General features: G+C 43.4%; 1 protein-coding gene across 1 annotated transcript in view; it reads right to left on the bottom strand.

The window, feature by feature from the left end:
- PRICKLE2 (prickle planar cell polarity protein 2) overlaps nucleotides 1-27139 on the bottom strand; it is a 335809-nt gene that overhangs the window by 79679 nt on the left and 228991 nt on the right. The window contains exon 3 of the mRNA XM_060021495.1: nucleotides 15754-15937. Within this exon, the coding sequence (XP_059877478.1) occupies nucleotides 15754-15937 (184 nt within the window). The remainder of the gene's footprint in view (nucleotides 1-15753; nucleotides 15938-27139) is intronic.

Genomic DNA, 27139 nt, shown 5'->3' on the forward strand with positions numbered 1-27139 from the left:
TCCCACCCCTCTAGGTGGTCACAAATCATCGAGTTGATCTCCCTGTGCTATGTGTCTGCTTCCCACTAGCTATCTATTTTACGTTTGCTAGTGTATATATGTCCATGCCACTCTCACTTTGTCCCAGCTTCCCCTTCCCCCGCTGTGTCCTCAAGTCCATTCTCTACGTCTGCATCTTTATTCCTGCCCTGCCACTAGGTTCATCAGTACCGTTTTTTTAGATTCCATATATATATATATGCGTTAGCATGCAGTATTTGTTTTTCTCTTAGAGATGTATTCTATAATTTTCCAACAAAGGAAAATGAAGGAAGCAGGGAAAATATTAAAAAATAGAATTCAAGAAAATAGAAAAAAGCAGAGGAAAAACACACAGAAAACAACAAAAAAAAGTGGGAGTAATAATTATCTCAGTTATCACAATAAATGTAAATATATCCATCAATCAGAAGATTATCAGTTTGGATTAAAAAGAAAAAAACAATATCCATGATATGCTGCCTACTTGAATCCGTAAGAGAAGGTTGAAATAAAAGAACGAAAAAGTACAGTCTTGCAATTATTCCCCTTAAAAAAGCCAGTATGCAATATTAATACTGAAGAAAACTTACATTTAAGTAAGTATAATTAGAATGGATTAAAAGTGATGTTACAATTGATTAATAGCTCGTTGGTCATTTCAAAATTATTAGTGACACAATTTGTTGATTGAGCTATCACTTCCCTACTTACATTCTTGGAAAATATTATTAATGCATCTGTTCATAAACTTTTTAAGAACCATAAAAATGATTTTCATGTTAAAATAAATTAAATGCAAAAAAAATTTAAGATATTACAAAATAATAAAAGGAAAAAATCTATAAAAGTTGGAGTATATTCATAAACTTTTAGGCACCCAAAAATATAGCTTCAAAATATAAGCAAAACAGAAATACAAGAAGAAACAAATCTATAAACAATGTGAGAGATTTTAAAATATGTCTCTCAGCATCGATAGACCAAATAGACAAAAAATTATGAAGGCTATACAGTATATTATAACAATAGTAATTATTGTTCATTAATTCTAACACCTTTCTTCTAACAATTTGGAAACATTATTTTGTTTATTCTTACTTTAGAGTGGGAAGGAAAGAATTCACATCCTTATTTTCCAAATGGGGAACAGAAGCTAGAAAGTGCTAAGAAACTTGGTGAAGGTCACTTAGGTAACCACAGTCTGAAACTGAACTTTTCTGATTCACAACCCTTTCCTGAACTGGAATGCTTCCTTTTCTGTACATCTGCCTATTCTACGGTCCCTAGGTATTTCTCCCTGGTACTGTAAGGGGAAGAGTGGTGAAATAAATTAACCCAGCTCTCTAAATTCTGGCTCTATATGACAATGTGCAAGTCATATACTTTCTCTGAGATTGTTTTCTTAAATATCACTTACAAGGTTTAGGTTTAATAATCTTTGAAGCCTTATTTCTATGGGTCTTGTCTCCCCCACCCCGGCTCCCTCCAATCGCTGGACAAGAACTTCAGACTTAGTTCTCAATTTTTTTTCTTCTTCAGATGTGCTTTTCCAAGAAAAGTATTTTCATACTAATTGGTCTTTCCAATCAGTAATTATATGTGGGCTTCCCTGGTGGCGTACTGGTTAAGAATCCGCCTGCCAATGCAGGGGACACAGGTTCGAGCCCTGGTCCTGCAAGATCCCACATGCCGTGGAGCAACTAAGCCCGTGTGCCACAACTACTGAAGCCTGCACGCCTAGAGCCCGTGCTCCGCAACAAGAGAAGCCACCACAATGAGAAGCCTGCTCAAGGAAGAGTAGCCCCCGCTTGCTGCAGCTAGAGAAAGCCTGCACACAGCAACGAAGACCAAACGCAGCCAAAAGGAAATAAATAAAATTTATTAAAAGAAAAAGTAATTATATGTAATACCGGGTTCTTAAAATACCGGGTTCTGAAAAAAAAAAAAAAAAAATACCGGGTTCTGGAACAGTTGCCCTATAAGGCAGGAACCGTTACTATCTTCATGTTATAGATGAAAAAAAATGACTTCACCAAGTTAAATAACCTGTTCCAATCATAAATATAGCCAGAGAGTAGCAGAGCTGGATCAGGTTCCATATGTATCTGATACCACAGTCATGGCTTTTAATCATTATGCTTGGGAAAGACCACCCACTGACCATATTTCAGCAGAGCTATTTCTCATGTCATATTCACCATCCAGATGAATTCTTGATTTCCACACAGCAGTGGGGTCCAGGAGAGGATGGGTGCTTCAAAACCATGCACAAGTCCAACCTCAAATTTACTTTTACAGTTTGACTTGACCCTCTCCCTCAAACAATATGAACAGAGTTGCCAAGTGGCTGACAAAATTAGTTGGTTGGCATTTCAACTCCTTTCTCTGCCTGTGTCTCTGTCCAAGGTTATGACGCTTGCAATGATTTGCAAAATGATAGAAGAGGAGGAAGAGTAAAAGGGGCTTAAGTGTTCAAAATCTTGACCATCAAAACTCGGGAAATCATAACCTACCTCCTCCTCTCCACCGAACACTCAATGCCAGTGAACACGAGGATATCACCTCTTATTCCTAATACCCTTTGGCAAGAATCAGAAAGGAGGTTTCCTAGGACCCCAGGATTGCAGGGCAAGAATGGAAAGTCATCATTGAGCTAGGCTAGTTAACGTTTACAGTCCCTCCTAGGTTGCTGCTAGACTTTTTGGTACCGTAATGGAAATTAGAAAAAGACACCCCCCTCCACCCCAACTACAAATTACGAAAAGTAAGCTCCCAGTCTCAGAAGAGAGAGTCCTGTACCACACCCAAGTAAATTGCAAGGTGTCCTAGGTTAAATAAAATGTCCTACTCTGGCTGGTAGTCACCAGAGCCCAGGTGAATATCAACCTTTAATCAACCCCTTGGCCAGGCACCTTTGTGCAGTATACAAACTGTACAACCGTACATGGCAGCCCTGATCCCCTACCAAGCTGAGAGGTTATGAATTTATCCTTTTGCTTCAGGAAGTACAGGTTCAGAAATTACCTGAATAGTTATCTTCCCTTAGCAAGATACGATCACTGAGTTTTTACCAGTCTTTCTAATTGCAATAACTACCGCCACTACTCACCGAGTGCCAACTACATGTTAGGCACCGTCCTAGAGCATTTACAGAGATGATGAAATGAGCCAGTCTGTGGAACCGATTTTTTAGTGCCGTCCATCTGGATGTTGATGAATTTCTGTCCCGAATCTCCGTTTTCAGTGCGCATAATTAATATTGAGGCACTTCTTTCTGACAGTACTTGGTCAGAGGACTCAGTTACTTCCTAAGGCAACCATGAAACCTTAGGAAGACTCCGGCACTGGCATGCAAAGATGCTTGCCTTCCTGTTTGCTAAAGAGCAACTTCATTCATTCGCTTTACTGAGGTATTTGAAATATAATAAGCTTCACATATTTGAAGTATACAACTTGGTAAGTTTTGACATATACATATACCCACAAAAGCATCAGCATAATCAAGAGACCGAAATACCTATTACCTTCAAAAGCTTCCTCTGCCCTTCTGTCGTTCCTCCCTCCTACTCTCTCCCCTTGCACCTCCCCATCCCCAAGTAACCACTCATCTGCTTTCTGTCACTACAGATTAGTTCAAATTTTCTAGAGTTGTATATAAATAGAATCAAACAGTATGTACTTTTATGGTCTGGCTTCTTTCACTCAGAATAATGATTTTTATTTTTTTTGCAGTATGCGGGCCTCTCACTGTTGTGGCCTCTCCCGTTGCAGAGCACAGGCTCTGGACGCGCAGGCTCAGCGGCCATGACTCATGGACCTAGTTGCTCCGCGGCATGTGGGATCCTCCCAGACCGGGGCACGAACCCGTGTCCCCTGCATCGGCAGGCGGACTCTCAACCACTGCGCCACCAGGGAAGCCCGAGAATAATGATTTTGAGATTCATGAATGTTGTTGTATATATCAAGAGTTCATTCCTTTTTATTATAGAGTAGCATTCTTCTCTATGATACAACACCATCTGTTTACCCATGCAGCTGTTGATGGATATTTGGGTTGTTTCAATTTTGGGCTATTAAAAAGAAAGCTAAGAGCTGCCATTTTTAAAGCTCCACGCTTAAGGCACTGTCTCATTTAATTCTCACAACCATGCTACAGATGCATAATGACATTCTTATTTTTCCAATGATGACATGAAAGCTCATGGAAGTGGATGAACTTGGCCAATGTTTGTGAGCAACACAGCTAGGATGTGAACACAGAGTTAGTCAGTGTCAAAGCTTATACTCTTGGACACTACGAGCTCCGGGGGATAGGTACTTACAAGGTAGAAGCCATGGGACACCAGCACAAAGCCTGAAGTCTGTGTGGGTCTTCCTCAAAGAGGGACTGTCTACACCTGCCTGTGAATAACCGCATGCTACACAAAGCACAACGGCAAGACAGGGCCTGGGCAGCTCCAGTTCTACACTGGACCTGGAAAACAGCCACAGTGCAATCACACCTAGACTAAGGGCTTGCACTTCACGGGCACTTAATAAATAACTGCTGAATGAATCCATGGCTGAATGCCCTAGTGAATGAATGAACGGATGGACAAATAGATGGACAGGTGGACGAAGGTAGTCACTAGTTGCCTTGATGGTAGATTCATCCAACCATCCCATGAAACTGCTCAAAATGTCTCAGGAGTCAGAAGGCGGAGGGGATCGTCTTGATAGTAAATCAACTGTCGCAGCAGCCCACAGCGTAGGCTGCTCCGTCAGCAGAAAGGGTGTGCAGCTGTGAACGCCTACAGGATGTCGAAGTCCTGAGGCTCACTCCTCATCTCCAGGATCCCGGAGCACATTTACTATAAAGGTTGGAGCCATCTGCCTTGAAAACTGGGAACTCCAATGGCAGGTCTCCCCTCCCACATCTGCAAATGGGCCTTGGCTTCTCCAGGCCTTGCACTCTGCAAACGAGCCTTGACAGGGCCCTGCTGGTGGCACCTGGCCACCCTGCTGCTGACTTCATCCGGCAGAGGCCCTCCAGTCTACACCCCAATTCTGGTCCCATCTCTGACAGCTCTCTTGAAAACGAGCTCATTAACAGGCAATTTTATTGAAGGTTGCACAGACAGGCACATTTCCCACTGCCATCCGATGACATCAGTGCATCTCTGGAGCCAAGATCAACAGAACATCGTTCACGTGACTGGTTTCCTGAGAACGGGAGGAGACCGCACGCACTCAGGCTTCCTCCTAGCTTCCTTCTCCCCTCCCCTCCCCACTCACTCCTCACACAGCACTGAGAACACGGGGGTGAGTGACAGTGAAAGCTAACACAAGAGACGCAGCTCAGAAGAAATTTAATCCAATCCAGTTGGAGAGCCATGTGTCTCACCGCAGCCATGAAATTCCATTTTGAGCTCAGCATGTGCTGACGGAATAATGAAATGAAGATGACACAGCAAATGGCTGGCGAGTCTAATGATGGTTTTTGTGGCGCTTTTAGAGGGGTTATTAGATTCCCTCCCTATGAACCAGAACGACCCAGCAGGCCTAGAGAGATGAACTACTTCGTCATTCTTCTCTCCCTGCACCCACACCTGCCAGCCTCTGTCCCTCTTGGTACAAATAGCTTCTTACATAAAAAGAACAAACTGTCAATAGCCTGAAAGTGAATGGTGAAGCTGAGCGCCTGGCACTGCGGCCCCAGCCCACTGGTGAGTCACAGATGTAGAATTCATGATTCTGCAACAGCAGGCACCAGAGCATCTTCTGGGCTAACAGACCAAGGAGAGGGCTGAAGAAGCAGGACCAGTCAACGAATTTTCACAGTATCTTGAATTCTCCTTTAACAAACAGCCTTGTGTTCAGGCCACATTCAGGGTATGTCAGACAGGGGCAACAAGCTGGGGATGAGAGACGTCTTGCTCACGGGGAAGATGCTGGGGCTCATCCTCTATTACTGCCCATGGGCAAATCTGCATCAGTGTCTCGAAGACCCAGCCAGTGAGGCTGGTGACAACGGCAGCTACCATTTTATGAGGACCTACGATGTGCCAGCCTAGATCTCCTAGGCTCTTTAAAGAGTAATTCATTTAGCCTTCACAGCTACGTTAGACTTCGGCATAAAAGTCTCTTCATTTTACAGACAAGACAACTGAAGCTGAGGGCAGCCAAGGTTATAGAGTTAATATGCGGTAGAGCCAAGATTTGGCTCCATGTATTTCCAACACTGCTGGTTTTCCGTAGCCCACGAGCAGCGGTTCTCAAGCTTAGGCCTATATCAGAAACACCTGAAGGCCCTGTTGAATGAGAACGCTGGGCCCACCTCCAGAGCTCTGGTTCAGTAGGTCTGGGACAGAGCCTGAAAATCTGTATTTTTTTAGTAATTTCCCAGATGATACTCATGTTGCAGGCATGGGAACTAGATTTTGAAAACCACCGGAATAGGCTGAATCTGAGTAATCTAACCATCGTTCTAAGTAACAACTCAGCTCGGATGTCATTTCCTCCGACAGGCTTTCTTTGTCCCCCTCCCCCAATCTAAAGTAGATTCTCCAAATCAGGGACCAGCAAACTACAGCCTGTGGGTCAAATCAGGCCCACTGCCTGTTTTTGTGAATAAAGTTTTATTGTCACATGGCCATGCCCATTCATTATGTGTTGTGTATGACTGCTTCTCCATGACAACGTCAGAGTTGGGTATCTGCGAGAGAGACTATATGTCCCACAAAGTCTAAAATATTTACCATCTGGCTCTTTACAGTAAAATTTGGCCAACCCTGCCTCTAAATCACATCACCCTTTCTTTGTTGCTTTCCCAGCACACATCACTCTCTGAAAGTGCATTGTTCATTCAGTGGTTCATCTGTCTGTATTCTCCACTAGACTGTCAGCTCCCTAAGAGCAAGGATACTTGTTTGCTCATGGCTGTTCCCGCAGTACCTGGAATATAGTCATCACTTGATAAATACCTGCTCAATGAATATCACTGTTGAGTGCCCAGGTATGTGACACAGGACTAGGAACACGACGGCCACTGGAGGAAGAAGACGAAATTTGGTTGTCACCAAGCGGGCTCCCAGCCAGGATGAGAGATTGAGAAGAGCCAGAGATAAAGAGATTGCTGATGGGGAAACAAGTCTTTGAAGGTAGAACCATGCTACTTCCTGCAGCGATGGGGAAACTGGAGGTGGGGAAAGAGGAATTCCTTGGTCACCAGGGTCAACTGGAGATGAGAAGCCACCTCCCTCCCCCGAGCATGAAAGAGCCTAGTGTGATGCACGCCGCTCCCTCCTCCAACACATGCCAAGCTGGCTCCCTCGGATCTGATATCCTGGGTGGATCAGCGTGGAAGGCGGGGGCAGGGGGCGGGGTGGGTGTGGAGGAAGAGAAGCCCAAATAAGGCTGCTGTGAATCCGGGCTCTGCCCATTACTAGCTGTGACATCCTGGTCAAGACTGATTTTCTCTGAGCTGCAGGGTATTCAGTGGGAAAGTGGAGGATTTTATACAAGGATTAAATGGGACTGTTTATTCATATAACATGTTTATTGAATAACATATCAGACATTATTTTAGGCACTAAGTATGCAGTGGTGAGCAAGACACTGTCTCCCCCTCCAACAGGCTCACATTTTAGGAGGTAGGGCATATGACAAGAGGGGTAGACAGAAACGTACGTAAATTGTGCATTATGCCCTTGGCATGGGGAAGGTTCCTTGTTCCCTCTCTAGTCGCCTCTGAACGGGGGATCTCTGTTGCCTTATCTCTGTCCGCAGGCAGAAACATCAAGGTGAAGGGTAATGGGGGCTCCTTCGATTTCCCAGGGGGAGGGACAGCAGTGGGACTACCCAGCCCTCATGTCCGTGGCTACCTTGGCCAGAGCTCGACACCGCATGGGCCCTGTTCATTTCTCCCCAGACCATCCAACGACACTCTCCCCAAATTTTGTGTGCAGATACAAAGTTGGTACGGATTTCATCTTACTTCTGAGCTTCACGTAAATCCCTGAACTTCTGCCACAAGCCAGATCTTTGCAGGGCGGGCTTCCTCATGTCATTCAGTAGCAGCTCAAAGACCACCGCCCCAGAGAGTCTGCTCCTGACCGATCAATCTAAATTAGCTAATCCCCGCGGTCCCCAACACTCCGGCCCACAACCATGATCACAGAAGCTACTGCATTTCCTCCACAGTATAAATTAAACGAGACAAAGCACTAGGGTAACTCCCAAAGCACCTAGGACAGTGCCTGGCACATGGAAGAATTCATTAAATGTTTATAGCACTACTATTAGCATCATTTTAAAAATCACAATGTTGAATTATCTCAGTCACTTGTTTTCTAAGGTACAGGTCTCCAACACCTCCACTTAGAACTACAGTGCAGCAGAAACCTCAGTGATCTTGGTTACTCTTTTACCCCCAGTGTCTAGCACGGTGCCTGACACAGAGCAGGTACACAGGAGTTAAGGGAAGGAAGGAACGGAAAGAGCCCAATCGCTATTCCTTTGTCACGACGTTCTCCAGCGTAAGCTCTGACTCATTCTTCCACTCGGACCAGGGGCGTACAATGCAGTGGAGAGCTGCCATGAAGCCCACCCACTGGAGATGGCTGCTAAAGAGACTGGGACAGGCGAAGGAAGAGAGGCAAGGGCAAGGAGCCACGCTTCCGGCTGTCCTGCAGATCCTCAGTATAGGCCATTCTCCTCTGTGGGGAGGTTCTCTTTGCACTCTGAGCGGCCTACAGAAAACTCCCTGGGGGCTCACTCACTCCTCCCAGGCCCAGGGACTGTGATGCTGCAGGTGACCCCAGGCACCGAGGAAGGGGGCGGCAGACCTCATTTCTACAGCAGACAGCCCCCGAAGCCCGCTTGGGACCCTGGATATTTCAGAGTCACGGGGCTCCGTCTGGTCCCCTGTCCAAGCTGCTCTGGCTCAGTGGGGCCAGAACTTCATTACAAAGAAGCTGCACCTTTATGACAATCCCACAGCAGAGAACCTGGAGCACAGAAAGGCTCCCGGAGCAGCACAATCAAGATGATTTGATTAAAAGCCTTTGAGCAGGCTGAGAAGCAATCCTGGATTCTGGTTAACCCTATGTTTAATGTCTTTTTTCCACCCAACATAACCTTCTTCTGCCCTGGACAGTCTTATGTTCCTTCCCCGCTTCTTCCTGCCTGCTCAGGGCAGTAGTAATCAGCAACACTTACTATAGCTTCACAAGAAGAGTGATAAGGAAACAATCATTTTACTGAGCATCTACTATGTGTACACACTGCCCTGGGAACTTTCTACACACTCCCTCACTCAGGGCCAGATCAGACCTGGGCTCTCAAGGTCTAAGAGTATCAGCTCCTGGCTCAGGGTATCTGAGAATGAATCCCTCTCTGCTACTCCTTAGCTGTGTGACCTCAGGTAAGTTATTCCACTTCTCTGAGCCTTGCTTTACTCACTTCTAAGACAGAGACAGGAATGATAATTACCGAATAAGGTTGTTATAAGAATTAAATACAGTAATGCACACAAAAGTTGAAAATGGTGGTGGGCACATAACAAGTGTTCAATGAAAGTTTAAGAATTTTCTCCACATTATCATCATCATCAGGAGGAAACTGAGGCTCCTGGAAGCTGAACAACTCTCCTGAGGTCGGAAAGGGATGGAGCAGTAGTCAGATTTACTGGACTCTGGAAGTGAAGCTCTTTCCCACTGGACTATGCTGCTTCCCCTTCACCTTGTGCCTCCCAATGGGTTCTCCAAATTTTATGGTGACACAAATGGTCCTCTGGTTTGGAAACACAGAGGGCTTCTGCCAGACCCTTGGTTCCTCACACTATGTTCCAGACCCTGAGCCTTGGAGCTGGCAGTGCTGCCACAGGTTTGTGCTGCTGCACAGTCCTTCCTAAGATGCCACCCATCTCCTGCCCCTTTGCAACCTAAGACATCTCTGAAGCAGCTGGGATTATTAGGGGAATGTGCTTAGAATACATACTTTTAAGAGAAATAGAGGGAGCAGGAATAATGGATACAGACTAGTTCTTCATGTAGAAAAACATTTAAAAGACCTTTATCTTTTCACTGTGTGATGCAACCCTGAACATCTCTGCTTCTGCAGAGGATTCCGGTGACCTGCCTGCCTCTTAACAAATAGTGGTGGGGTGCCTGCCACATGTCAGGTGCTGTGCTAGGTGCTGGAAAATTCCCGAAGAACAAAGCAGACAAGATCTCCGCCCTCCTGGATCTTAAAGCAAAGTGGGGGAGCCAAATATTAAACAAAAAATTACGCTGCTAAGTAAGTACAAGTTTGAGAGGCACTAGAAAGGAAAACTGCGGGGACTGTCACAAAGCGTGGGACTGGAGACCTAGTCTTGTATTGGGAGAGTGGGGTGGCCAGAGAGACTCCTTGAGGAGACACAGTTAATCTGACATCTGATGGATGAGTAACAGTCATCAAATTAAAATGAAAAGCCAAATAAAGCATTTTAGGTACCCTCAGCAAATAGATTTTAGAGTTTCACAGGGCTCAAAACCAGCTAATTCAGCCCCATCTTTAGGTAGTACTGGAGAGTCTATTTTGCCACATATGGAAGAATGCTTTGAAAGCCCAAAATTGGGCAATTACTTCTAGTATCCACTCTTCATCCTTCCTGCAATAGTTTGAAGTGAACGTTGAGAGTTCCAGACAAATAACCCAATGGCTATTTTTTATGTGCAAAAAAACGGTTAAGGTCAAGGTAAAATGACTAACATTTGGTGACATCCACATTTGAGAACCCTCCATGGATACCTGGAGTATCCAAAACATCAATGAAAAGGACACTCAGCTCAGGAGAAGCAATCTGATGGTCTCTTCAGATTTTCAAGGATCAGGAGTAGAAGCACTAATAAAAAAAAAACATATCCTCATGTACCCAATGACATCTATCCACCCAGAGGACGCACCGGTCACATTTCCGGAGGGCAGTTTGGCACAATGAATCAGAAGTCTTAAAGAGGTTTGCACGTGACCTATCCACCTCTAGGAATCGTGCTGAAGGCGCCGAGCAAGCAAGTGTACAGAAAGGGTGGCTGCTCCCGTTTACTTAATATAGAGAAAAGCTACCAAGGCTGCACACGTTCAAAAATAAATTTTCAGTTCATGGTGGTACTCTTGGCATTTGGGAGGGGTCAATTCTCCTTCCAGCGCTATCGTCTGATCCTTTTCAGGCTGTTTAGCATCCCAAGCCCCCACCCACTGAAATACTAGTGGAGGTTCCCTAGTCATTTTGACAATAACTACCCGCTTCTGAGTTTTTTTTTTTTTTTTTTGATGTGGACCGTCTTTAAAGTCTGTACTGAATCTGTTACAATACTGCTTCTGTTTTATGTTTTGGTTTCTTGGCCTCGAGGCATGTGGGATCCCTGACCAGCGATCGAACCCGCATCCCCTGCACTGGAAGATGAAGTCTTAACCTCTGGACCGCCTGGGAAGTTCCCCCACCCCTCAACCCCCGCTTCTAAACATACATTTCCAAGCACGCCCTAGTGGTGGGTGGTGCCACTACAGGCTAGTAACTACCAGTGGAGAACTATACAGCCACTCCCAAAGATGATCTGGGTCTAAACATAGAAAAAAACGCAGAAAAAAAGTTCACGATACATAAACTGAAAAAAATTTCAGGATAAGTGGACAGCATCATCACATTTCTGTCCAAAACAAAACAGAAATGTACCCCATATATATACTTGTTACACACATGCAAAAAAGGTTGGAAAACAATTTTCCTTGGTTGGGAGAATTATGAGTGATTTTTATCTGCTTTCTTTCTTCTTATCTTTCCCTTTTTTTCAATGGGCAAGTCTTCCCATTATAGAAGGAGAAAGCTATTCCTGTTTTGGAGGACAAATGGTGACCCACCTGTCACCTGTCCCTCACACCATTTCACTTCTTGTTTTGACTTCTCGGGAGGATGGCAGGATCCACCTCGGAGAGCACTGGCCTCTGCTTGAGCAGCGTGGGATCGCCTTCTTCACTCTGCCAAACACTCAGCCTCCTTTCAAGGCAGCAGCTATAACACCAGGGATAGGACCTGGTAGGTGCTCAAATAAAGGTTTGCTGAATTGAGTCATCCTTTTCTTGTTCTGACTGGGCCCGACTTGTGCTGACATGTCCTCCAGGTTCTACCATTACTTTTACCCAGTGGTTCTCAACTGGGGTGCCCGGCTCATCCCCCAGGGGCAATGGGCAATATCTGGACACATGTTTGGTCACCCCAACGTTGCGGGGAGAGGGTGGTGAGTGCTACTGACATCTGGTCGGTGGAGGCCAGGGACACTGCTAATCATCCTACAATGCACAGGACCGCCCCGACACCAAGAATTATTCAGCTTAAAATGTCAACAGCACTGAGATTGAGAAACCCTGCTCACCGTTTTCCTTTCTTAAAGCTTGTTAAATAATTTCCAAATTCTTCCTAAAGTATTATCTACTGTAAGTGTATCACCATAGCATCTCTAGAAGACAGGGCACATACGATGAATTGCTCAAGCCTGAAGAGAAATTGGAGCCTTATAGATAACTTCAGATGGTCAATCAGGGAAGACTCCAGTTCTCTGCTCTGCCTCCGCAGGGCTCTCTAGATAATACTAAACACCTCATTCGCAGCGAGCAGAGGCAAAGGATCTGGGCAACTTCTCCGATCAGTTTTCAGTCCAGCCATTAAAAAATACAAGAGAGAAGCCTTTCTTTTCCAGCATCGACTGTTATATTTATCATTTTCCACACTATTTTAAGAAGCTTGCGTTTTGCAGCTAATGGATTTTTATAAAATTAAGTGCCGGTGTTCAAGAACACCTCCCTAAAACGGAGGTAACTTTCGTTCATGTTATACTGAACTGAAGAAGGCATTTCTCAGAAGAAATAGAATAATAAAGAGTGTCACCTGAAGGCAAATTACCAACCCCACGACCAGGGAATACAATGAAAGGTTTCTGACAAGAATGAAAACACATTACTTGGAATCCTAACTTGTCTGGACTATTTCTCCTCCAGCACAAAGCTGTAATTTCTCTTGATAGAAAAATGGTTTTTCTCAAAACAGAGACCACTAACATCGTATTAAACATCAGAATTTTTATTAGTAAAAGGCATTTAGGGTCTCAAATTTTTCTGAAAGCTACTAGGCAGCTTTTAAAAAATCTTTAAACCTATAATCAGTTCCATTAATAACAGACTTTAAAAGATCTCATAATTAAAAAATTTGAAGACCATTTTTTTCATGCAACATGATCCCCTGAAACACCTTTAATACAGATCCATAGTTTATTAGACAAATATAGAGCCCTTCAAACAGCTTAAAGAGACAGTCTCTCTCTGGAGAACGATTTCCTTTCTAATCATCTGTATCATATACGTTTGAGTAAGTGTAGGGAATAGAGAAAACCATTTAAAGAAAAATACAGTTATAAGAGACGGGAATATCCTGCCATCTGACATAATTCAAACCACTTGTTTAATAGCATTAATCATTTTTTTAAATTTATTATTTATTTATTAAAAAAATTTTTTTTGGCTGTGTTGGGTCTTCATTGCGGTGCGTGGGCTTCTCTTGTTGCCGAGCACAGGCTCTAGAGCGCAGGCTCAGTAGTTGTGGCACATGGGCTTAGTTGCTCCCTGGCATGTGGGATCTTCCCGGACCAGGGATCGAACCCGGGATCGAACCCGTGTCCCCTGCAGTGGCAGGCGGATTCTTAACCACCGCGCCCACAGGGAAGTCCTAGCATTAAACATTTTCTTTCAAAACAAATCAAAGAAAGTCATTTTGTTTTCCAAAGACGTTCACTTTGGATGAGGCGAGTGGCCTTCAAAAATACGTAAGCACTTGCTTTTGGAATTGGTGAATGTAACCAAGATCTTTAGCTTCTGCAACTGCCTGTTCTCTTGGGGCAGTAGAAAATGTTCTCTGAATATGAACATCATAGAATGATATTTAATGGCCTTAGAAAAGAATCTACCTAAGCAGGGAACTGAAAATAGCTTAACTTTGGAATTTCAGGGCCCAACTCAGCAGGAAGCAATGTGAATAAAAGAAGCGTGGGTCTCTTAGAAGCTGCTGGAAATGAGGTTAGCAAGAAAACGAAACAAGCTCACAGCTGTATCGAGGTGTGAAAACTCACTGCTCAAGGACTGCCAGTAGAATCGTGATGTCAAACACAGATATTCAGTCACCCACCACCTCATCTGAGTTTCCAGACAAACTCAATCAAATACTCTCATTCTTCTTCAACTTACTCTTTAATAATACAGTCTTTACTGGAACAGAAGAAAATCAAGATATAACCTTAACCTACAAACTAAGAGAGAACACACTTCTTTCTTTCTGCCGATAACCCAACACAGAAGTCCCTTCAATTCTCATGCAGATTATTTTCTGTGAATGTTTCTGTTCTAAGACATTTTCTTCCTAGTAAGAATCAGAGTAGAGATCACAAACCGGAAGTGCCTGTGGGGCGTAGGAAGATTAACACAAAAGGGCTTAGTGGAGACTAGGGTGACTTTGGAGAGGCATTCTTTCTCAACACTTCCTGGAAAGAAGTACTAGTGCTCAACTCAATGGCCTGCACACAAATCCCTGAAGAGTAAGATTTTAAACTTTAAAATTAAAATTTCCTAATTTTTAAGTGTTAGTAATTTTTAAGTATTAGTGACTAATTCGAAATTTAAACAATCCTTTGCTGGCTAAACAAATCCTGCCTGTGTGCTTGATTTCATCTGTTAATTTACAACCTCAGAAAGAAAGGAAGAAGAAGAAATGGCTAATGGAAGACGAGATCGGGTGCATTCAGGGTGGTATGGCCATAGACAAGAAATGGCTAACCAAAGAGGTGTTATCAGGGTCCCATCCTTAAGTTCTTGGCGAATTCTTAGGTCTTCCCTAACCATAAAGAACCTTTTCTAAAAGCATCACCACATCTCAAGTTCCTGACTTCACATTTCAGGGTTTTTAAGCTTCAAAACATTGTCAGACATAGAGAAGATCTCCAGAGAAAGAAACTTCTTGTGTCAGAGGAAGGGTATAGTGGTCGCACACTTAAGATTCTGATAAACCTGTGTCTCAGAGACGCACAGGGAAGATCACGACAATATCCAGCTTACAGGAGGGGCTTCTAAACCAACATGAGGCTCGTGGAAGCGAAAATTCCAAGTACCAAGAAATGCAAAGCAGAAGCTGTATATCACTGAGAGAAATGCAGTGAAACGAAAGAAACCAAGTTCATCTAACCAAGTTAATAATATTTACAGTCTGTGGGCAGTGCCAAAATATTTCAGGAAATGTCAATGTCTTTCTTTGTAAAGCCAGGCCAAACCTTTGAACACAGCATTAGATCACTGGGAAGAATAAGGTAAATCCTTATTTCCTTACAAAGAATCTTAACATTAAGATTGATGGCCAATGTAGAACGTCCCTTCCCTCTCCAAAAATGAAGTTTCATTATCTAATGTTTCTAGACGTTTCTAGACAATCTTTTGGTTAAAAAAGATTTGGTTAAAAATGGCAATACAGAATGAATTAGCCATGGCCCACCCAAGGCTCAGTTTCATTTCTCTTTCTGGTTTCCCACTGGGGCCCCAGATATCTTCATCCCATGTAGCCCCACTTCTCTGAATCAGCAAAGTCAACTCTCCCTTCTGAACCAGAATGAGGAAGGATGGGTAAGACAAAGGTAAAAACCAACCCCACAAATGCCCTCCTGTCAAGAACGGTACCTGTTCAGGCTTCAGCCCCGGCGGGACCCAGGCGTACTCCTCCAAGGCACAGCCTGAGTCGTCATCCGAGGTCGAGTTCCTCTGGAAGTCAAACATGAGTTTGCTGACAGTCTTCTCCATCGCCAGGGGCATCACCGTCACCATGTGCTCCTCCTGAGGGCACTTGCAGTGCAGACAGATCTTCCTGCAAGCGGCAAAGGCGGGAGGTGAGAAGGAAGGCAAAAGAAACCATGTTTTTCACTTGGCCGGCCACTCACCAGCCCTTGGATCCCAAACCACAAACACATTCCTTGGCAACCGGCTTCTGGCATCTGAAGGAGAGTTCCACAGCACGCCTGTCTTTGTAGAAGGCGTGGCACTGCGTACCTGGGAACGTCCTGAGCCATCAGAGGCCACCAGGTAAGCACGCTAAGGGTATTTAAACATGGACTGCAACCTCTTCTTCTACATCAGTATCCCAAGAGGAATGTCAGAACACCTTTTATTTTACTAGGTAGAACACTAGATATGGACCTTGACCACAATTTCCTTGACTGGAAGAGTAATTAAATATACACAATACATATGCAGACCAGAAATATTACCAGTAGGTTTAACAAATAGTGACAACATTCCCTTTTTATAAAAGGTTTCTAGACCTTAGGAAAAGGAAGTGGTTATAAAAATAACTGCAGGTGAGATTTTCTTTAAGAAGAGCAAAAATATTTTTGCCCATTAAACAAAGCTGACCCTAAGATCTCATGGGAAAGACATTTCCACCTCCACTAAAGGTACTTGTAGGTTTGAAATTCTAATTAGAAACCCCAAATTACCCCACATTGGTAGCATTTTTTTTAATATACAAGAGGATCATGCATGTGAATTATTTCAAAAGATAGCAGCCAAAGATAACAATTCTCTCCCCCAGATAAAACATTTCTCTTTTGAGATTACCATCTGTTCCCTTTTCCATGGCTACAAAAATGATGAAGCAATAAAAACGCTGATGTCAGCAACACAAGAGCATTTCTAGCTTCTACCAGTAAAATAAAAAGAAAGGAAAAAAATAAAGGAGGAAATAATTTTAATAAGCTGTTGTACCTGTACTCTGACCTTCAGTATTAGCTTCAGGAGCACCTTATAAAACTGATGAAACAGCCCAGAATTCTAATCCCCATATGCCTGAATTTTTTGACAACAGCTTTGTGAAGATATAATCCACACACCATAAAATTCTCCATTTTAAAGTCTACAATTCATTGGTTTTTAGTATATTCTCAGAGATGTGAAAGCATCACCACTAATTTTAGAACATTTTCTTCACCCTCAAATGAAACTCCATGTGCATTAGCAGTAACTTCCCACCTTCCCTTCCCCCCAGGCCCTGACAACCACTAATCTATTTCCTGTCTCTAAAGTTTTACCTGTACTGGAAATTTCACATAAATGGAATCTTACCATATGCAGTCTTTTGAAACTGGCTTCTTTCACACAGCATGATGTTTTTAAGATAAATCCATGTTGAAGCATGTGTCAATCTTTCATTTCCTTTTATTGCATTATAATATTCCATAAACTAAATTTTGTTTATCCATTTATCAACTGGTAGACATTTGCATTGTTTCCACTTTTTAGTTTTTTTGAATAATGGTGCTTTATTTATGTACGTGGTTTTTTGTATGGATATATGTTTTCAATTCTCTTGGGTATTTACCTAGGAATGGAATTGCTGGGTCATACAGTAACTTTACGTTTAACATTTTGAGGAACTATCAAACTGTTTTCCAAAATATCTGCTCTTTTTTACATTCCCACCTGTTAATGAACGAGTGCTCCATTTTCTCCACATTCTTGCTGCACTTGACACTGTCTTTCTCTTTGATTGTTGCCTAGTGGGTGTGAAGTGGTATCTTACAATGGTTTTGATTTGTACTTCCTTAATGACTAATGATGTTAAGCATCTTTTTATGTGCTTATTATGTATCTTCTTTGGAGAAATGGCTATTCAAATCTTTAGTTCATTTAAAACTGTCTTTTTATTGTTGAACTGAAAGCATTCCTTATATACTTTCCGGATACAAGCCCTTATCAGCTATATGCTTTGTAAAAATTTTCTCTCATTTGGTGGGCTGTCTTCCCTTTCTCGATGACGTCCTTTGAAACACCGAAGTTTTTGGTTTTGAGGAAGCCCAATTTTTTTTGTTGTTCCTTATGCTTTGGGTATCATATTTAAGAAACCGTTGCTTGACCCAAGGTCATTAAGATTTACTCTTGTATTTTCATCTAAGAGTTTTATGGGTTTAGCTCTTATACTTGAGTCTATGACCCATTCTGAGTTGCGTTTTGTATATGGCATGAAGTAGGAGTCCAACTTCATCCTCATGTGCCTATCTAACTGTCCCAGCACCATTCAACTGCATTGACCTTTGTCAAAAATCAATTGATCATAAATATAAGGGTTTATTCTGGTCTCTCAATTCTATTCCATTGATCTATATGTGTATCCTTATGCTAGTACCATACTGTCTTCATTACTGTAGTTTTTTGTAGTAAGTTCTGAGATTGTAAAGTGTGAGCCCTCCAACTCTGTTCTTTTTTTTTTTTTTAAATTCAAACAGAAAGTCACAAAAATTATAATCATCCTCATCAGTTCACTCAGTCTCTGTTCTTCTTTTAAAAAATTATTTTCGCTCTTTTGGGCCCCTGACACCTGAATTATCAATATAAATTTTAGGGTTGGCTTGCCAATTTCTGCAAAATATCAAGCTGGGATTTTGACAGGGATCGCACTGAATCTTTAATTCGGAGAGTATTGCTATCGTAACAATATTAAGTCTTCCAATCCATGAACAAAGAACGTCTTTCCATTTATTTCAGTTTACTCGAATTTCTTTCAATGATATTTTGTGGTTTTCAGGTACAAGTTGTGCACTTCTTTTGTTAAGTTCACTCCCAAGTATTTTATTCTTTTTGACATTATTGTAAATGGCATTGTTTGCATAATTACATTTTCAGATTGTGGAGTAGAGAAACACAAATGATTTCTGTACCTTGATCTTGTATCTTACAATTTTGCTGAGCTGGTTTATTAGTTCAAATAGTGTGTGTGTGTGTGTGTGTGTGTGTGTGTGTGTGTGTATTCCTTAGGATTTCCTATATACAAGATCACATCATCTGTGAATAGAGACCGTTGCACTCCTTCCTTTCCAATCTAATGCTGATTTTTTTCTTTATCTTGCCTTACTGCTCTGGCTAGGTCCTCCAGTGAACAGAAGTGGCAAGTGTGGAGCTCTCTGTCTTGTTCCTGACCTTAAGGGAAAGTATCCAATCCTTCACCATCAAGTATTACATAATTGTGCGTTTTTTGGTAACTTTCCTTTTTTAAGTTGAAAAAGCTTCCTTCTATGCTAGTCATTGAGTGTTTTTATCAACAAAGGGTGTTGGATTTTGTCAGATGCTTTTTTGCATCTATTGAGATGATCAGTCGGTTTTTGTCCCTATTCTTTTAATGTCTTGGCCTGAATTTTGACACCAAAATGCATTTAAAGAAACAAAATCAGTTTTGTCCAGCCAAGTGAGGCTTGTCAGATTCTCCCACTTCCTGCCTTTCATCCGACTGAAGATATACCCAGACAGAATGCACACTTGGATCTGGTTTGCATCTCCAACCTCAGAGAAGCTTCATCCAAACCCTGGCTATTGCTTTTAAAAATAGTCTGAGCTCATTTTAACAGTAACTCTTTAATTAATTAGCTACTGTAAACAAGTCAGGGGTCTTGGGAAGCAGTCAGGGTTTTGGGGTTTTTTTTTCCCTCCGAAACTTTTTATGTCAGTTTATGACTTAAGGGAAGAAAAAAGTTTCAGTGTGTTTAAGCAAGTTCAGGAAGCTCTTTGGTGACTAATGGCTTTTTACTAGAAAGTCATAGTTTTAGAACAAAATGTAGAGATTTTTTTTCTAAATGCAGTCTGCAGAATATTCATCAGTGAAACTCATTTATGGACATAATCTAATGAACTCCGAAGCTCCAGAAGAAGGAACAAAGACAAGACGAAAGCAAAACACAGAATTGAAGAACCAGATCTAATAATGAGTCTCACCGAGTAGAAGCCAGAACAGGAGGGAGAAAGGGGCGAGGGCTTCGGGCCCTCTTTAGTCATTCAGCAAATAACCACCAAGTACCTACCATCTGCCAGGTACTGCTCTAGGCACTACTGATACCCAGCGAAAACAAATAAAGATCCCTCCCCTCACAGAACCTATATTCTCAGAGGGGAAGAAACAAACAATAAGCAACAAACATAACAAATCATTCGATCATATACAATAGCACATTAAAGATGCTAAGTGCGACGCAAAACAAGAATGGTGAAGCCGGATAAGGGCAAGCAGGATTAGCGTGGAGGCACCGGAGCAGGACGCGCAGCACCTGACTTGCTTACACCTGACACGCACGAGCCCAGATTCGCACACCAGTCATCCGAGAAAGGAAATATCACTCCCACTTTCCAGAGAACAAAGGCTCAGAGAGTTTAAGCAACATGTTCAAAGTATACCTGAAATAGCCAGCAGAACAGAGATTCAAAGTAGGATCAATCTGACCCCCGAGCCCTAATAACAACCTACAGAGGGCATACCTGACTCCAACCAGAGAACAGCCTCTCACTCCTGAACAACAAACACATTCAGAAAAATCAAAACCAAAGAGGAAACCAGAAAAAGGAAAAAGAAAAAAAAGGTAAATCAAAACCACAAGGACCGTACGTATGTTCCCTGCTAGCTGCCTGCCTTCCATTCCTCATTTATAATGAACAGGCACTTCTGTGGCAAGGCATTATTATTTGCAGAGAATTTTTAACCCTTTGAGTGCTTCCATGACAGCCTTCGGAGAGACTAATTGAACAACTTCTGTTTACAAATGAGGAACGCAAGGCCCAGATGCTCAGAAAGGTGTGGAGGGGTCAGAGGGAGAGCCAAGAGCCTTTCTCTCGGTCCTCACGTCTTTCTCTCCCTCTTGGCAAAATGCACACAGCAACACCCAACAGCTCTCTGATTCGACACACTGATTAAAGCTTCTCAGGAGTGCGTGGGGAAATATATGATTTGGCTTTTTTTTTTTTAAAAGAGACATTTATGAAAATAGAACCTGCTAGTAAAGCAGTATTTCATTAAAAAACCCAATCATACAAAGCTTGCATTGGTTTCATTCTGTCAGAGGTGACATTCTACCTGTACATAATTGGGTTTGTGAATGACAGGTTTCCAAGGAATAAGGCATGATTCAGAGAGCAGAGATCCTGCATCCTCCGTCTCCCTTCTTCCCTCTACCCAGCAACAACCCTTGCCACCCCCCACCCGAAACCTGCAGCTGTAAATTCATTCGCTTCCGTATTCAGAAGCCACCAGTGGCTCTTCCATGAAATACACAATACCGGGAGGTATTGAAGGCTCTCTTTTGAACCGTCTCAAAGTACTCTGGTCATCTGCACCAGTGACCACAGCATTTGCAAAATCACTAACAATTTATACCAATTAACTCACCTACCGTGATTCCGAAGGATTCATTATAAATAGATTGGGGGGCGGTGTGTCTCTAGGGGGGTGTCTCATCTTTGAGATGTTGACAGGTTATTTATAACACTGAATCCTGGACCACAATGTCTTGTTTTGTGTGAGAAGCGATAGGATGAAGGAAAGAAAGGAGTCTTGCGTTGTCACACGATGCTGACACGTTCAAGTCAAAAACTGCAGGATTCTAGATTTGGATAGGATTGGAAACACATCATTAAGTCCTCCCCCTCCGCGCTTTCCTTCTTTCTCTCTTTCATCCCTCTTCTCTTTCTTCTTCTTCTTCTTTTTTTAATGAGAGGAAAATATTTTTTTGCAAAAGAACTCCCATGTGGAAACTCAGTATATAAAAGAGAGCTGCCCAAGTTGATGTGACAGAAGGAGGCCCGGAGCCCAACTTCTCTCGAGCTCAACCTTCTCCCAACATCCAGGCATTTTCATGGTCCTAACCTCCCAAGGGTTCCAAAGACACAAGTCTGGAAACCAGCATACTTCCCAGGACAGTTCAAGGTCATTTCTAGTATTATCAAAACGTAAAGTAGGTGCCCAATAATTTGACAGATGGTAGAAAGAAAAACAGAGGCTATCGATGGCTTTTAAGAGACAGATAATTCCTAATCATCAAACTCTGCAGATCATGATGATTCTAGTCATAGGAAATTGTATATCCGGTTTCTAAGACATTACATGGAGATGACTAGGGAGCAGTGATGTGCCCCAATGACTTTGATTTGATAGGACTGAGACAGGGCCCCGGAAGTGCATGTCCACCAGCATTCCAGGTGATTCTGACGTGCACTTGGAGGACATTTTTCTGTAGCTAGCCTCCCAGTTAGAAGGGGAGCACCTGAGTCAGAGTATAGTCTGAAAACTGGCGTGTTCTACCAACATTACTGGATGGTCTCTAGACAATGGACATTTTTAAAACTGTTCCAGGGGATCTATGCCAACCCCTCCGGACTACCATGTATTAAACTCTTATATCACTAAGCCCACCTGTCACTCAGCTAGGTCCCTCTGGGGCATGTGTGTGAAAAGATGCTGGTGAGAAGCAGGACCACACCAGCCACTAGAACAGTGTCTCTCATTGCCAGCCTTCTTTTTGCTCCTGCCTTCTACCTCCCCTGTGGTATGGGCTTCTGTGTCCCAAGTCCATGGTCAGATCAGGTTCAAGCCACTTTTATGCACAGGGTCAATGCACAGGACAGACTGCTTGAAGAGTGGCTCAGTCCCAACACAAATCAAGTGATAGATGAGGAATGCAAAGTTCTGGGCTGAATACGGCAATGCCTCAGGCAGCTGAGATCAGGTGCGGGAAAAGACATCTTTGTTAAAGACAGAGGGCTAAAAGAACCCAAAAGCCTCCATAGCTTTTTGCTGAATAATAAATGCGTCCTAGGTGTTTAAATTCTTCCATGACTGGAGTTCACTAAAGGCGAAAGAATAACTCCTTTTATTCTTAATAAGAGGAAGCCTTTTTCTCCTATGGTAATTTAAAGCTACTACCTCCTTATCCTAAAAAGAAAAGCAATATACAATGTATGTAGAAAAGAATCAGGAATTACAGATAAGCAAGAAGAAAAAAAATAATTCAAACACTCACAATCCCAGAGATAATCACTGTTAAACAGAAACAGCTGCTGGGTCCCCTTTTTCCCTCATGTTAAGAAACCAGAGACCAGATTTCATTCTATGTGCACGCCATCAGCGAGGACCAAGGGACAAGACTCTGGCCCGAAATAAAAAGACATGAGCCAGAGCTACCCACACATGTACACTCTCGGCAAGGAGATGTGCATTCTTCAATGCAGATAAGTGGGTTTGTTCTGATCTGGTGCCCTGTAGCAGGATCAGAGAATTTATTTACGTAGCGTGGAAGATGCCAAAAACGCTGGAATTGCAATGTACACTTACGGGTATCACAGAGTTAAGTTAGGTTCCTCAGATAAAAAACATCTGAAAACCAGACTTCTACAGCTATCAACTTTCAATTTTCTGTGCAAGTAGGGAGAGATGGGGCATGGATAATTTAAAACCACTAAGCCCTGGCTTTGAATTGTGTCTTTGTACATCGGTCACAGACTCTCAGAGGTGTGATAACTTATGCCACTGCCAACCACCTAAAGGATCTGTCCTCGGCAGGCCAGACTTACGAGGGGCTGGGCAGGAGCCAAGCTTCCCCAGTCTGCTCTGCTGCCCCATTTCCTCAAATTTCCAATGAGGACTTATTGGAAACGTATCACACACATGCAGAGCACCAGCCTAAAATGAGCCAAAAATTATTCTCAGTTTACCGCACTGTGGAACACCTTTCCCACTTTACGCGTTTTTTTTTTTTTTTTTTTAACTAAAAAATAGGTAAATACGTGTTTTGAGTGAAGAGAGATTGTACTGGGCTGCAGGCTGCCTGGATCTAATTGAATAAAGAAACAGTGGGTATTCTTAGCCAAAAAAGGCATCACCGTGCTGAGTAAGTGAGCCGGTAAGAATTGGAAGTGGGGTCCCCCTGCTTTAAGATATCGCTGAGATACTCCTGTGAGGAATAGGTCAGAATTGTCAAAACTGAACTATCACAAAGAACACTACCTGTTCCCCTCCGAAATCGCATGCGTCACATGATCACACGACCCACGCACAGGGCTTCAGCTCCTACCTTCCACGTGAGATGAGGATGCTGCGAGAGGCGGAAGTCTGTCCCCAGAGGATCAAGGGCTCCACCCCACAGGTCTGAGCCCCAGGGCCCTGACTCCAGTACGTACTTTGCTACTGGAGGATGGCCGGTAAGACTGAACACGGCGGCTGTATTTCTAATGTGAATATTATTTCTTACATTTACAAAAGGTTTATAATAGTCATTTTGTCTCACAGTTTATCTCCTTTACTCATTCTCAGCAGCCCTATAAAGTTGGTATTTTCATCCATTTCGCGCAGATGAACTATGTGTTCTACAAACTCATAAGCAACTCGACCAAAGTTATACAGACTAAAACCTACACCGTCTGACTCCAAGACCAATGTTCTTCCCACCACCTTGTTTTAAGGAGAGTGGCCAAATCTTCCTTCTTTTCTTCTGTGCATCTTTCCATCCTACCCTGCATCTGTCCAACCATCCTTCCACCCATATCCAACCAACCCCCCAGGCAGACAACAGTGATTGAGCACATACTGTGTACTAGGCACTCACTGTATGAAGATGCTGGGCATACAGCAGTGATTCAGACAGTTATCTCTAACCTCATGGGGCTTCAAGTCAAGTGAGGAAGACAGACAACAGTCAGGTAAACACATAGATAAACTTGCCATTTATAGGTCGTGATAAGTGTCATGATGGAAACAAGCAAGGAGATAAGAGAGGAGCCGAGGATGGAACAGGAAAGGCTCCCCACCGAAGTGACATGTGAGTTGTGACTAGAAGACCAAGTAGGAAGCAGCTCTGAGAAAGACCAGGGAGAGAGTTTTCCAGGCAGAGGGAAAGCAAGCAGAGGCTCTGAGGTGGGGAGGAGTGTGGCATGAGTCATTCTCAGGAGGTGGTGTGTGGCCTCCCCTCCCCCATCACTGTCGTCCAAACTGGCTGAGCCACTGCCTGTCCCAAAGCCCAAGCAGTGATGTGAGATTCAGGGGACCGTGCCATCCTAATGGGTGTAGGAAAGCTCTTCCTTTCTCCTTAATCCCCTTCCCCTTGGGATTCCTATATTCCTCTGTCTTGATACCCAGACGTTGGCATATCCTGTTATTTGCGGCCTCACTGGCTCCTTTACCCCTTCCCCCCAGCCACAATACTGTGTTTTTCCCCTTTTTTGGCAAACCCTCCGTCTGAATGAGGGACCCAGGCATGAACCTTGACACTTGCCATGTCTGGAAGCAAGATTTCTATCTCTGTGAGAAAGGAAAAACGGTTTCCTAAAAAACACAGAAGCTCAAGGGCGGAGACTGTGACAGGGCCAGCTGGGTACGAGGTTGGTGCGAGCAACAGAGCCAAAACCCGCTGCCGGGCCCATCCAACGCCCTGCCCTCCGCCCGGGCTCCAGGGGCTCCGGCCATCTGCACTAAGAGGAGGTTCTCTCTCCCAGGCACTGCGAGGGTTGCTAGAGGATCATCTTTAGTGGCAGTTGTCTCCTCTCTTAATATGTCAATTCATATTTCCGGGAAGAAACATACACAGTGCCCTACTTCAGACTAATTTATCTTGGAATTTTTAGCAGTGGAAACACATTTCCTTTAAAAAAAATAATAAGCCTGTTGGATGACTTTTCATATTCTGAGTATCTCTTACTAGACTCTGATTTCCAGGTCTGATGTCTCAGCAATTGAGGAATGATGTCTTGGATTGGGTTTCCCCAGAATCAGATCCTTGGAAGGCATCTGAACATAAAGAAGTTTGGGAGGTGATCTCAAAAAGGCCTGAGAGGGAATTGGAGAAGGCAAGCAGGGCAGGGAAGGATGCTAACACAGGGAGAGGTGATGACCAGCTGAAGCTCTGGGCAACTGAGACTCCCTTCAGTCGAGGAGCTTCGGGAGATGGTACAGAACATTCCTCAGAGCTGTCCCACTGGAGAATCAAGGAGGCAGGAGTACTTACCCCCCAATTCCCAACAGTCACTGGGTGAAGACCACACCTGGGCCCCTGTGGCCCACCCCACATACGAGACAGGCAGGCTAGAGCAGAGAGTTACAGCTGCTACCGAACGAGGAACCATGGGTCAGGGTACCCTGGAAAGGTGAGTGCCAAGGGGGAAGAGGGTACTACTGCAAGTGTTCGAAGGCAGCTTCATTTATTAAACAATAATTCACTGAACATCTACTATGTACTATGCATTCTGGTGGTGGTTGTGAGGGATTAAAACAAAACAGAACAGTAAGGAGCCCCTATCTGACTGGGACACAAAGATCTAGGCCACAAGGAGCTAGAGATAGATGCTGAAATACATACAGGTAAAGGATTATGTGTGTCATTTATTTTCAAAGGGTTGAGCCAAAATAATAATCTATGTGTATGCATCGCGGGCACATGCAAAAAAGAGAGGGAGGAAGGGAACAAGCAGCACAGAAGTGCCATTTCCAGAAGGGTGTCTGGAAGTTCATTATGCTATTCTTGTCAACTGTATGTAACACTGCAAGTTTTCAAAATAAGTTTTGAAACAAAGAAACAAAGTGAACAGTCCTGTGACTTTGTTGTTAGGTCACTTATTAATAGAAAACCTACCAGGGGCTGGGCACTGCATACAACTTGCTAAGTAGGAGGCTGCAAGGTAAAAAGAGAAGGAAGGAGTATCCCTGACGGTTGAATAAAGGCACGAGGTGAGAGAGAAGAAGGTGTCATCAAGATATTGAGAGGAGTCTAAGACGGTGACAAGCTAGCAGTTGGAGGACTACACGTGCAACCCAGGTGAAGGAGTTTTAACTTTATTGTAAACCATGTTCACAGGCTAGTGAGGAATCTGCCTACCAAACACGCAGCTAGCTAATTGAGCATCGTAATGAGTGGAAAGAGTGAGCCCTCAAAGGAAAAGAACTTGGCTACTGATGGTGTCTCCATGGCAACACTGCTACCTCCATCACTGCATCCGTAGGAAAGGCTGTGGGTACCTAGAGAAGCTCTGATTTCCTGAACTGCTGTCAGACCAACCGCCTCCCTAAGAAGAAACCAAGGTAGATGGGATGGTTATGCCCGGATCAATTCCTCCATTTCTCTTTGTCCATATGTTAACCATGATTCTATGGCATGTATGCTTTTGCTTCATTGGATGTTGAGCAGGTCATGTTCCAAGAGCTCCTCCTTTCCAGATGAGTCCTTCAGGGGAATAGTTTCTGAGGAAATGACTGCACACTGAATTCTAACAC

Source organism: Delphinus delphis, chromosome 10 (genome assembly GCF_949987515.2).
Source record: "Delphinus delphis chromosome 10, mDelDel1.2, whole genome shotgun sequence".
NCBI lineage: Eukaryota > Metazoa > Chordata > Mammalia > Artiodactyla > Delphinidae > Delphinus > Delphinus delphis.